Raw genomic sequence first — 13,300 nt, 5'->3', positions numbered from 1 at the left:
TGTGTGTGTGTATATATATACATATATATTGCTCAAAAACATAAAAAAACACTCAAATAACACATCCTAGATCTGAATGAATGAAATATTCTCATTGAATACTTTGTTCTGTACAAAGTTGAATGTGCTGACATCAAAATCACACAAAAATAATCAATGGAAATCAACTTTATTAACCAATGGAGGGCTGGATCTGGAGTCACAAACAAAATTAAAGTGGAAAAACACACTCCAGGCTGATCCAACTTTATGTAATTTCCTTAAAACAAGTCATAATGAGTCTCAGTATTTTGTATGGCCTCCACGTGCCTGTATGACCTCCCTACAACGCCTGGGCATGCTCCTGATGAGTTGACAGATGGTCTCCAGATTCAGGTCTGGGGAATGGGCGGGCCAGTCCATAGCTTCAGTGCCCTCATCTTGAAGGAACTGCTGAGACACTCCAGCCACATTGTCCTGCATTAGGGGGACCCCAGGGCCAACCGTACCAGCATATAGTCTCACAAGGGGTCTGAGGATCTCATCTCAGTACCTATTGGCAGTCAGGCTACCTCTGGCGTGCACATGGAGGGCTGTGCGACCCTCCAAAGAAATGCCACCCCACACCATTACTGACCCGCTGCCAAACCAGTCATGCTGAAGAATGTTGCAGGCAGAAGATCGCTCTCCACAGCCTCTCCAGACTCTCACAAGTGCTCAGCATGGACCTTCTTTCATCTGTGAAGAGCACGTGGCGCCAATCTTGGTGTTCTCTGGTAAATGCCAATCGCCCTGTATGGTGTTGGGCTGTAAGCACAACACCAACTTGTGGAAGTATTGGACTGGCCCACCAGAAGACCAGACGATCCTCCGGTGGGCCTCCAGCTTTAGAACCTGCACAAACACTGACTGACATGTTTCTGACTGGTTCTTCATTGGTGGGCCCCAGATATCCCAGTCATACACTGGTTTTACATCATGTGGAACAGGATTATTGCTTGATATCCTGGTGAAGTAAGGGATTACCGTATCCCCTTACTTTGGTTTGCTATATACCTATGTGGTTTTTAATCGTGTTTAATCATGCTTGCTGTGGTGGTTTTGACTTTTTCTTGAATCATGTTATAATAATAAAAAATGATTACATTTTATTTGGTGGTGTGCGCTGAAATATATATATATATATATATATATATATATATATATATATATATAGTGTCTAGCTTTTCTTCTTTCTTGATAATTAGCATAGTGTTTTAATCACTTAGCTGCACCCCTTTTCTTTTTCTATTGGACGTTTGTGTGAGCTCCCTTGCTAATAATTTTTCTGATAGACTCGGTGACACTGGGGCTGGCTGCTGTCACACCTCACTGAACTCTGATTGACTGCCACAGGCAGGATTTCTCGTCTGATCACTGCACATTTGCTGGATCCTTAAGACCCATGTGCAGTGTTCAGAAAAGTAATGAATAGGAGTAATCCTGCCTGAAGCATTCCTAATGATGAAGAGTGCGGGGAGGAGGGACGGAGGGGTTGTGCAGGCCTAGGGCATGGGTTTTCTAGGCCATGCCAAATTAAAACAGGGCTGCAAGATTAAAAGCGTGAAGATGGATGTCTACCACACCAGGCGCTGTAATGGCAGCAATACTGGTTACCAAAACCTTTTTTTATTTTAGAACAATGGTTTAGAGGTAAATAGATTTTTATCAGAGTACCAGCTTCAGGTAGGATTTGCTTTAGGTGGCCATGTCTAATACCTCCATCACAGTGCCAACCACTGTACCTATACAATTATCTGCTTCTAAATAAGAAGTGTTCCTAGCAGAAGCAAAAGGAATCCGCTACCAGGCAAGTGTGATAAGTCTGGATTCACAGCTTACGTAACTCCCATAGAATGGAAAGAGCCCTGCTCGAATTTCGCAATCTCTGCCTGTAGCAGCTACATCTCCATGGATAAATGCCTTTAGAGGGATCACCCCTTTAATAACGCCTTCATAAGACTACTCTTACATACATCCTAACAATTGCCAGATGTAAACTGGGCTAGCCAGCAATTATAAGGGTTGAATGAGGTTGCCATGGTCGCTAGCGCTACATGTAAGAGAGGGTTTAGGGAGTGTTCACATCTTTAGGTTTTTAATTTCAATTATGTTGACTTTTTTGGTTTGCAGGTGCCAGTAAAGCAGCTCTGGACATGCTGACTAAGGGGATGGCGCTTGAACTGGGACCCCAAAAGGTGACATTGAGGATGACATTTCAGATTCTGTAATATAGTGATACCCTGAACTCATGGATATCTGTTTTAAATCTGTCCCTCTTCTATTCATATCAGTCAATGGCCGAACTAATAGTAAAAAAAAAAATAATCTAAGAATTTACGGTAACAATTTCCAAATCCCCAAAATTGCTGAAGGGCTTTCAACAAAGGCCTGGATCTTAGCAGGATCCATATGGAAGGACTTTGAAACTAAAGGAAAACTAAATTATCTAACCTGCCGATATGTTCCTATAGTGCATGGGGCGCTGAGGATGAATGTAAGTTTCTTACCTCTATGCCGTTTTCGTGATATTAGCAGTTTTTTCCCTCTGCTAATGAGGCATTTTGGTGCACTGGGGAGGCGCTACCCTGTGATATTCATTAGAAAGGACGGGCCAGATCGGTCCACGGGGGGGGGGGGGGGGGTTGGTGTATGCGGTAGTTCCATGTCAAGTACACCAAAACACCTCATTAGCATCCCCAGTGCCCGGTGTGTTATAGGGACATATCAACAGGTTAGAAGAATTTAATGGTGAGTTTACACAGACAGATTTATCTGACAGATTTTCTAAGCCAAAGCCGGGAATTGATCTGAAAGGAGGAAATATCTGTCTTTCCTTTATTACCTGTTCCTTGTTTATAGTCTGTTCCTAGCTTTTGCTTCAGAAATCTGTAAGAAAAATCTGTCTGTGTAAACGCACCATAACCTGCTAATAGTTTCCCTTAAAGATGCACCCAAACAAATGCACTTTGTACCCCAAACACACATTTACAGGGCCCCTGCACCTTCCCAGTGTTTTCCTGTTCCTACTAGATCCAGGTAAGGGCCCCCTGGTCTCCTTCCCGCACAAGATGTACCCACTGTGTTGTGGGAGCCAGCATCTCCTACCTCTGTGGTTTGCAGGCCGGCAGCACTCCGGGGAAGGGGGTGTTAAATGCCGGTGCTGCGTGGGTTAGTCCCACAGGAAGCCTCCTTCGTGGGTGGCTGAGCCTTCCTGACCTCTCCTTCACACGGTGAGAGAGATACAGACGTGCAGAATCTTCCAGCAGCCGTGTCTGTATGATCTCTTCCTCTCTGGGAAAAGATTGTGTGTTTTTCTACAGTGTTCTATGGCTGCAACTGTGAGTGTGTGTGTGTTATGGCTGCAGAGCTTTGTGTGTGCTATGGCTGCAGCAGGTTGTGTATGTGTGTGTGTGCTATGGCTGCAGCAGGCTGTGTGTGTGGTGTGACTGCAGCAGGCTGTGTGTGTGTTATGGCTGCAGCAGGCTGTGTGTGTATATGTGTGTGCTATGGCTGCAGCAGGCTGTGTGTGTGTATATGTGTGTGCTATGGCTGCAGCAGGCTGTGTGTGTGTATATGTGTGTGCTATGGCTGCAGCAGGCTGTGTGTGTATGTGTGTGCTATGGCTGCAGCAGGCTGTGTGTGTATGTGTGTGCTATGGCTGCAGCAGGCTGTGTGTATGTGTGCTATGGCTGCAGCAGGCTGTGTGTACATGCTATGGCTGCAGCAGGCTGTGTGTGGCGTGCCCCCACAGTGACCCCTCTATATGACTATGTGTGACCCCCTCTATATCACTATGGCTGACATATACAGGTATCTGGCATTGTTAGCAGTGTTTCTTAGTGTATGGTGAATATTAGTTAGAAACATAGAAGATTGTCATCAGGAAAAGACCACCTGCTCCATCTAGTCTAGTTGTGAGTAGTTCAGGACATGGAGGCTGGAGACTGGCTTCATCCACTGCACACACAGGAGAAGCTGCTTTATATCTTTCCTCATTCCCTCAGAAGTTGCCCCAGGATCATGTAGGACATTAGGCAGAAGCTGCTGAGCCAGTTTGATAAATAACTCACCTGGTATATGACCGGCCATTTATGAAGGAGCAGGAGTCAGAGTCGGTCCTGATAAAATTCAGGAGTCGGAGTTGGAGTCGGAGCTGCGGCTTACCGACTCCACAGCCCTGCGTGAAGGTACCCACTCTTAGTGGCTGACATGGCCCTGCATGGGTTCCCTAACCTTTATCGCAGGGTAAACTGACAGTGTGACTTCCTGCCTGATGAGGTTTAGTGACAGAAGACCTTTCATGTTCTCTAACGCGTCATGGAGTCTAACCACTAGATTAAATGCATTGTCAAGAGTCTCAGGAGGGGATAGATCATAAGTAGGTCCTTAAAGGGGTTATCCAGACTTAGAAAAACATGGCAGCATGCTTCCATAAACCGCATCACTCTTGTCCAGTTTGGGTGGTTTTGCAGCTTAGTTCCATCAGTGAATAAAGAATTGTGATGCTTTTTTGCAAAAAAGCAGTCATTCTTTTTCTATCCCAGATAACCCCTTTAAATAGAGTCAGAGAGACCAAGCCTAAACTGACAACAAAGAGATGGATCGGGCCAACCAGAAGAAACATACCACACAATTCTTTCACTAGCTTCTTCCCTTTACCTAAGGGCCTTATTCCACCGGACAATTATCGTTTGCATAATCGTTAACGATCTCAAACGATCGCTATTGTGAAAGACCTGAAAATGTTCACTCATTTCCATGGAACAATAATCGTTACTTATGATCGTAATTGCGATAGTTTTTCTTAGTTATTTTTTCTCTATTGCGTTCGTACCTATTGCGAAGGACCAAACAATGTCTTATTCAATGCGAACGATTTGCGAACATTTTGCGAACGAGCAACGATAAAAATAGGTCCCGGTCTTATAAAGCGATCAACAATTTCTCGTTTGGTCGTTAATCGTTAACTGCATTTCAACCGAACGATTATCGTTTAGATTCGAACGATTTAACGATAATCTGAACAATAATCGTCCGGTGGATTAGGGCCCAAAGGCTTCCAACTGAGAATTAGCTAACCATACCCAGGGTCAGAAAGTTAGGACAGCAGTAAAAGAGACAAATGCAATACACAGACAGTCAAGCCAGGGTCAACACGAGGTCTAGCAGCAAGACACAATTATGGTGCCTGTCAGAGGTAGATGCCCATTTAACTCCCTTGCTGAGAGATCGTGGAACACTGGTGTCGCCACTGATTGTGGTCCATCCTGAACCCAATGTGAACTGGTAAATCACAAAATCGTAGCTCTAGTCTGCATAGGAAGGCGTGCATTTGAAACCACACCCCCTAGTGATCTGCAATGGCTGCACAGGGTTGCCTACAATCCTGGCAACACTGCTCAGTCATTAGGGAATTCTAGGGGGTTTGGTTTTTAAAGGGTTATCCAGCGCTACAAAAACATGGCCACTTTTCCCCCTCTCTTGTCTCCAGATTGGGTGGGGTTATAAAACTCAGTTCCATTGAAGTAAATAGAGTTTAATTGCAAACCACATCTTCACCTGGAGACAAGAGAGGGGGAAAAATGGCCATGTTTTTGTAGTGCTGGATAACCCCTTTAAGGGTACAAACACACACAGCAGATACGCAGCAGATTTGATGGTGCAGATTTGATGCTGTGTTCAGTTATTTAGATCTAATCTGCTGCGTATCTGCTGCGTATCGCAGCAGTAAATACGCAGCGTATATGCCGTGTGTGTTTGTACCCTTAAGGCATTCAGGGAACTTATTGTTAAGACATGGCATCGGTCATTATAGCCTAAAGCACAACTTCAGGTTTACACTTTTGTTTCACACAAGCATGTTTCTCGTTATATCCATTGTTTATGTGAAGTTAATATCAAACTCCACTTGGGCTATAAAATATGTACATATTTTACATGATACTACAGTGATGATGATGATATACCACAGTAATGAAAGTACTGATGACATACTGCAGTGATGACTCTATTGATGAGATACTACAGTGATGATGATGATACTGCTGATGAGATACTACAGTGATGATGATGATTGATGATGATACTACTGATGAGATACTACAGTGATGATGATGATGATATACCACAGTAATGAAAGTACTGATGACATACTGCAGTGATGACTCTATTGATGAGATACTACAGTGATGATGATGATTGATGATGATACTACAGTGATGATGATACTACTGATGAGATACTACAGTGATGATGATACTACTGATGAGATACTACAGTGATGATGATACTACAGTGATGATGATACTACTGATGAGATACTACAGTGATGATGATGATACTACTGATGAGCTACTACAGTGAAGATTATGATACTACTGATGAGATACTACAGTAATGATGATGATATAACTGATGAGATACTACAGTAAAGATGATGATTGATGACGATACTATGGATGAGATACTACAGTGATGATAATTGATGATGATACTACTGATAAGATACTACAGTGATGATGATGATTGATGATCCTACTGATAAGATACTACAGTGATGATTGATGATGATAATACTGATAAGATACTACAGTGATGATGATCCTACTGATGAGATACTACAGTGATGATGATGATTGATGATGATAATACTGATAAGATACTACAGTGATGATGATACTACTGATGAGATACTACAGTGATGATGATACTGATGAGATACTACAGTGATGATGATACTACAGTGGTGGTGGTGATGATGATACTATTGATGAGATACTACAGTGATGATGATGATGATTGATGATACTACTGATGAGATACTACAATGATGATGATACTACTCAGGGGAGTAGCTAAGGGCTGATGGGCCCTGGTGCAAAATTTTAGTTTGCCCCCCCCCCCTATAGTCACTCTAAGGTGACGCCCCCTAATGTGGCACTGTGTCCCCTCATGTACTGTACTTCTGCCCCCTATTATTGATTGACTGTACTGTGTCATTCTCTAATTGTTTTCTAACCTTTGAATCAACAGCTGTATCCCTCCCTGTGTCCCCCTGTATATAGCAGACCAGAATCCCTCCCTGTGTCCCCTGTATATAGCAGACCAGTATCCCTCCATGTGCCCCCTGTAAACAGCAGACCAGTATCCCTCCCTGTGTCCCCTGTATATAGAAGATCAGTATCCCTTCCTGTGCCCCCTGTATATATAGCAGACCAGTATCCCTCCGTGTCCCCTGTATATAGCAGACCAGTATCCCTCCCTGTGTCCCCTGTATATAACAGACCAGTATCCCTTCCTGTGTCCCCTGTATATAGCAGACCAGTATTCCTCCATGTGCCCCCTGTATATAGCAGACCAGTACTCCTCCCTGTGCCCCCTGTATATAGCAGCAGTATCCCTCCCTGTGCCCCCCTGTATACAGCAGATCAGTATCCCTTCCTGTGTCCTCTGTATATAGCAGATCAGTATCCCTTCCTGTGCCCCCTGTATATAGCAGACCAGTATCCCTTCCTGTGCCCCCTGTATATAGCAGACCAGTACTCCTCCCTGTGTCCCCTGTATACAGCAGACCAGTATCTCTCCATGTGCCCCTGTATATAGTAGACCAGTACTCCTCCATGTGCCCCCTGTATATAGCAGAACAGTATCCCTCCATGTGCCCCCTGTATATAGCAGACCAGTACTCTTCCATGTGCCCCCTGAATATAGAAGACCAGTACTCCTCCATGTGCCCCCTGTATATAGCAGAACAGTATCCCTTCCTGTGCCCCTGTATATAGCAGACCAGTACTTCTCCATGTGCCCCCTGTATATAGCAGACCAGTATCCCTTCCTGTTCCCCCTGTATATAGCAGACAAGTATTTCTCCATGTCCCCCTGTATACAGCAGACCAGTATCCCTCCCTGTGCCCCCTGTATATAGCAGACCAGTATCCCTCCCTGTGCCCTCTGTATATAGCAGACCAGTATCCCTTCCTTTGCCCCCTGTATATAGCAGACAAGTATTTCTCCATGTGCCCCCTGTATATAGCAGACCAGTATCCCTTCCTGTGTCCCCTGTATATAGCAGACCAGTATCCCTTCCTGTGTCCCCTGTATATAGCAGACCAGTATCCCTCCATGTCCCCCTGTATATAGCAGACCAGTATCCCTCCATGTCCCCCTGTATATAGCAGAACAGTATCCCTCCATGTGCCCCCTGTATATAGCAGACCAGTACTCTTCCATGTGCCCCCTGAATATAGAAGACCAGTATCCCTCCATGTCCCCCTGTATATAGCAGACCAGTATCCCTCCATGTCCCCCTGTATATAGCAGACCAGTATCCCTTTCTGTGCCCCCTGTATATAGCAGACCAGTATCCCTCCCTGTGCCCCCTGTATATAGCAGACCAGTATCCCTTCATGTCCCCCTGTATATAGCAGACCAGTATCCCTCCATGTCCCCCTGTATATAGCAGACCAGTATCCCTCCCTGTGCCCCCTGTATATAGCAGAACAGTATCCCTCCATGTGCCCCCTGTATATAGCAGACCAGTATCCCTTCCTGTGTCCCCTGTATATAGCAGACCAGTATCCCTCCATGTCCCCCTGTATATAGCAGACCAGTATCCCTCCATGTCCCCCTGTATATAGCAGACCAGTATCCCTCCCTGTGCCCCCTGTATATAGCAGACAAGTATTTCTCCATGTCCCCCTGTATATAGCAGACCAGTATCCCTCCATGTCCCCCTGTATATAGCAGACCAGTATCCCTCCCTGTGCCCCCTGTATATAGCAGACAAGTATTTCTCCATGTCCCCCTGTATATAGCAGACCAGTATTCCTCCATGTCCCCCTGTATATAGCAGACCAGTATCCCTCCCTGTGCCCCCTGCTGCACTCCTCTCCTCCATGGTGTATGCTGGATCCTGCAGGGCTGAGGCTCCTCCCCCTGGTCGGATCCCAACCCCATACCCCTCAGCTCTGCAGGATCCAGCATACACCACTGAGGAGAGGAGGATGGCAGCGTCCCTGCAGTCAGCACCTCACCTCTGAGGAACTTGAGTGGATCCTGCTGCTGCAATCCTCCTCTCATCTCCTCATCACTGTAGGCTCCTGCAGGGTGGAGGCCCCTCCCCCATACTCACTGATTCCTTCCTTTCCTACTGCACAGCGTTGTGACCTGGCTTGGGGGAGGGGCCTCCACCCTGCAGGAGCCGCTTACAGTGATGAGGAGATGAGAGGAGGATTGCAGCAGCACGATCCTCTCAGTTTCCTCTCAGATGAAGCGCTGCCTTCATGGAGGAGGCCCCTGCCATATCTGGAGGAGAGGATGCTGGTACTTGCTGTCATCTGACTAGGTAAGATATCCAGTCAGATAACAGCAAGTGCCAGCAGTTATGTCGGTGGAGCTGGGGACATAGTGCGTGGGCCCACAGGAGGAAGTGGCGAGGGGGTCGGCGGGCCCCCCTAGCATAGGGGCCCGGTCACCATGGCGACCGTTGCGACCTCTATAGCTACGCCACTCATACAGCTGGAATATATACACACAGGAATATGATCTCATCCTATTGTAGATTCCAGCTATAATCATCGATCACAAACATCATAGTAGCACTATCCTTGTAAAGAAGATGGCTCTGCTTCAAAGAGTTGTCTGCCACATACTATGGAGCATTTGTCACCGTTTATCACACAATGTCCGGCCGGCATTCATGGTGGTGCTAACACTTTGTCAAATCTTGTATTACAGATCCGTGTGAATTGCGTGAACCCCACTGTTGTAATGACCAGAATGGGACGGGAACACTGGCATGATCCTAAGAAGGTTGCAGAATTCCTGAGTCAAATGCCTCTGGGGCGCTTTGCAGGTGTGTATACTAGATTTCTTTTGATTTAGCTCTTCTAGAAAAAAACATAGAAGATTGACGGCAGAGAAAGACCACCTGGTCATAGTTAGTCTTTGCTTAGTGATGCATACTCAATACCTTAAAGGGGATGCTTCCCCCTGTTCCTTTAAGTATCCTCTTTAAAGTGATACTGTCACCCCCACCCCTTCATTTCATCCGTGGATAGTGTCACCTAGGTGCGGCTTCATGGCAGTTGGACCCCATCTCTGGGGAAAGGGCCCAACTGCTGTCAAGTCCCACCTATGTGACACTGTCTACTGATAAAATGAAGCGATTTTAGAGCAGAAAGAAGGCACGGACAAGTGTTATACAGGTATATACTGAATGTGCAGCATCTAAGCTTGTGGATGGTGCGGAGAACTGAACATAGAGTAAGGGGTAAGAGTATCACTTTTAAAAGACTCTGGCAGTAGGTTTATGCTGTCCTCTTCAGTGTGTGCATGAGCCCAGTAGTATACAATATTCACGAGAAGCAGAAAACTCCGCCCACCAACTGCTGATTGGCAGTTCTATATCCATGCTGTGTATAGGCAACAACTGTCAATCAGCAGCTGGATGGCGGGGGGAGTGGTGCAGCACAAATCTAATTCTCCAGCATATTAGGAGAATGGTTGAACAGGGTGATGTAAGTAATACACTGATCTGTTCAGCATTTCTGTAACTAGTTTTTGCTGCCCTCATTTAAGGCGGCATAAACGTAGTGACAGATTCCTTTTAAAGTGTCATTTGTAAAAGCTTTTGGCATGTCATAGAGACATGTAAAAAAGTTTTGATCAGTCCAGGGCTGAACAATAACACTCATGTAGCGATCGGGAGAATGAGCTCCCACTCTGTGTTAGAAAAGAAGAGTCTGGCTCATAATGTAGCCTGTGAAGTCTGTGAACACTCAGACCTGTTTTTCTACGTCAAAAGTTTTTCTAGTTCTCTATATGTCAAAAGTTTTTAGAAACAACAGGTACACTTAATAATGCAATGTTCTTCACTAATAACCAGGAGCATTGTATTAAACGGTCATGATTCTTGTAGCTTCTTCTGGCTGTGTGCACACAACTTTTTTGAGCTGTAAAATGAGACAAAAATGGGCATTTTACTCTGGGTGTATTCTTCTGATTTTATGTTTGTAATTGTTTTCGGCTTTGATACATTTGCCATAATACAGCTGTATATAAGTATACTTTGGCATGTAATCTGAGTAATTTAGGGCATATACAAATGTCCCAGTAACAAACAGACTTTTTTGAGCTCTATCATATGCTGTAGTCCAAATATTGGCTGCACTTACGGCCAAAATAACCTGTAAAAAGGGCCATAAAACAGCCCGATATTAACAAGAGGGTTGAATATGGCTCAACAATGGTGTGCACATATAGTCTTTCCAGTATAATTACCTTACTCTTATCTTTCCCCAGAGGTTGAAGACGTGATCAATAGTATCCTCTTCCTGCTCAGTGACAAGAGCGCCATGATCACCGGATCCTGCCTCAATTTGGATGGAGGATGCTTAACCTCCTAATGTCCAGACAGGAAAGGCAATGGGGGGGGATTTTTTATACTTTATGCTGAAAGTCTATAATTTCAGGTGACTTTTCAGGCAGCACTGTTCTGTGTATGTATTTAAGTGCAGGACTATATCTGGCTATTCTATTACTAGTATACTGTATGTCCTTTTTCCCTCTTGTTACCACTCCTCCCTATATAGCCTTGTGAGTACAGAAGGTAACTCTTTTGCCTAATAAAACCTATTGCAGACTTTCTTATATTCGCTTGTACTATTGATTTGCGCTAAGTTGTTTGACGTGACAGCAGCACTTTACATTTTCTGATTTTGAATTTGACACCATTTGAAGGTTTTATACCACACTTTTAGGTTATGTTCCCACACAGTATTTTTGCTCAGTATTTTGCAACCAAGATCAGGAGTGGATTGAAAACCCAGAAAGGCTATGTTTACACACTGATGCAATTGAGTGGATGGCCGCCATTGAATGGCAAATAATTGCTGTTATTTTAAAACAAAGGCCGTTGTTTTGAAATAAGGGCTGTTATTTGCCATTAAATGGTGGCCATCCACTCAATTGCATCAGTGTGCAAACATAGCCTTTCTGGGTTTTCAATCCACTCCTGGTTTTGGTTGCAAAATACTGAGCAAAAATACTGTGTGGGAACATAGCCTTGAAGGGGTTATCATGCGGAGAGCAGAAAAGGGCCAACCTGTGCAAATTACTGATGTGGTTTTGGAAGATTTTGTTGTATTTTATCACCACTATATTTATGGCAAATGCATAAACCATTGGGTTACAAAGATGTCACAAGTCCTGGTGACTACTACAGCTTTCTTATTACACAAAAGAACCAGCGTTAAAATTTTCACATGAGGGACCCTGATAAAGCCCAGGAACTTCACATTACACCTGTGCTCAGTGATCCAACCCTGTCCGTCTTGTGTCGGGTCAATGATGTTTAAGGGCACGTTCACACGTACTGACTCGCAGCGGAAATCTCGCTGCGAGTTTTGCAGTGAGATCTGCTACGAGTCAAGGTCCTGGCAGGCCCCTGTCAATACATACTCGCAGCGGTCTGAAAGTATGTAATATAGCTGACCCCTTAACCCCTTCGGCTGCTGCTCGGACCCTGCGCTGTCTGTATGTACATTACCTCTATCCTTGCTGCACGGTGTCTCGGTGTCCTGCTCTCCTGCCTAGCCAATCAGTGGCTGTGGCTGGGCAACACACTGATTGGCTGGGCGGAAGAGCAGGACGCTGGGACCCCTTGCAGCAAGGAGAGTAATGTATATACAGACAGCGCGGAAGCCAAGTGGCAGCCTAAATGGTTAAGGGGGCGGCTGCATTACATACTTTCAGACCACTGTGAGTATGTATTGATAGGGGCCTGCCAGGACCTTGACTCGTAGCTGATATAGCTGCAAAACTTGCGGTGAGATTTCCGCTGCGAGTCGGTACGTGTGAACATACCCTCATAGAGACCCCATGTTTTATTTTTCCTGCAATGGTTGGCTGACTAGAAGGAAAGACTCTGCAGGCATACTGGGTATACTGTAAAGCATGACTTGGTATAGTGGTAACTGGTTAGATTACACTTTGCTACTTCAGTCACACTTATACAATGGCAGTACATGGTGAGGAAAAAAGCTTATTGCGGAGAAGATCAGACTGCAGCCTTACAGATCTGATCCAGAGAAGCATCACTTCTCTCTGCCCAAGAGGTTGCCATGGTCCAGGTCGAATGAGCTTGAAGAGATAGTGGAGGAGACAGACCAGAAGATGAATAACACGAACAAATAGCCTGCCTGATCCATCTAGCTAAGGTACCTCTGGATACCTTACTACCCTTATTTGCGCCTGAAAACTAGACAAACAGTGTTCTAGC

The 13,300-nt window shown here is 45.1% G+C and overlaps 1 protein-coding gene across 1 annotated transcript in view; it reads left to right on the top strand.

Moving 5' to 3' along the window:
• Window positions 1–11,672, top strand: part of LOC138772123 (L-xylulose reductase-like) — a 31,148-nt gene extending 19,476 nt beyond the window's left edge. The window contains exons 6-8 of the mRNA XM_069952278.1: window positions 2,152–2,216; window positions 9,757–9,874; window positions 11,323–11,672. Of these exons, the coding sequence (XP_069808379.1) occupies window positions 2,152–2,216; window positions 9,757–9,874; window positions 11,323–11,426 (287 nt within the window). The 3' untranslated portion in view covers window positions 11,427–11,672. The remainder of the gene's footprint in view (window positions 1–2,151; window positions 2,217–9,756; window positions 9,875–11,322) is intronic.
• The last annotated feature ends 1,628 nt before the right edge of the window (window positions 11,673–13,300 follow it).

The sequence above is a fragment of the Dendropsophus ebraccatus genome, chromosome 14, assembly GCF_027789765.1.
Source record: "Dendropsophus ebraccatus isolate aDenEbr1 chromosome 14, aDenEbr1.pat, whole genome shotgun sequence".
NCBI classification, from domain to species: domain Eukaryota; kingdom Metazoa; phylum Chordata; class Amphibia; order Anura; family Hylidae; genus Dendropsophus; species Dendropsophus ebraccatus.
This window is presented reverse-complemented; position numbering and strand designations above follow the sequence as displayed.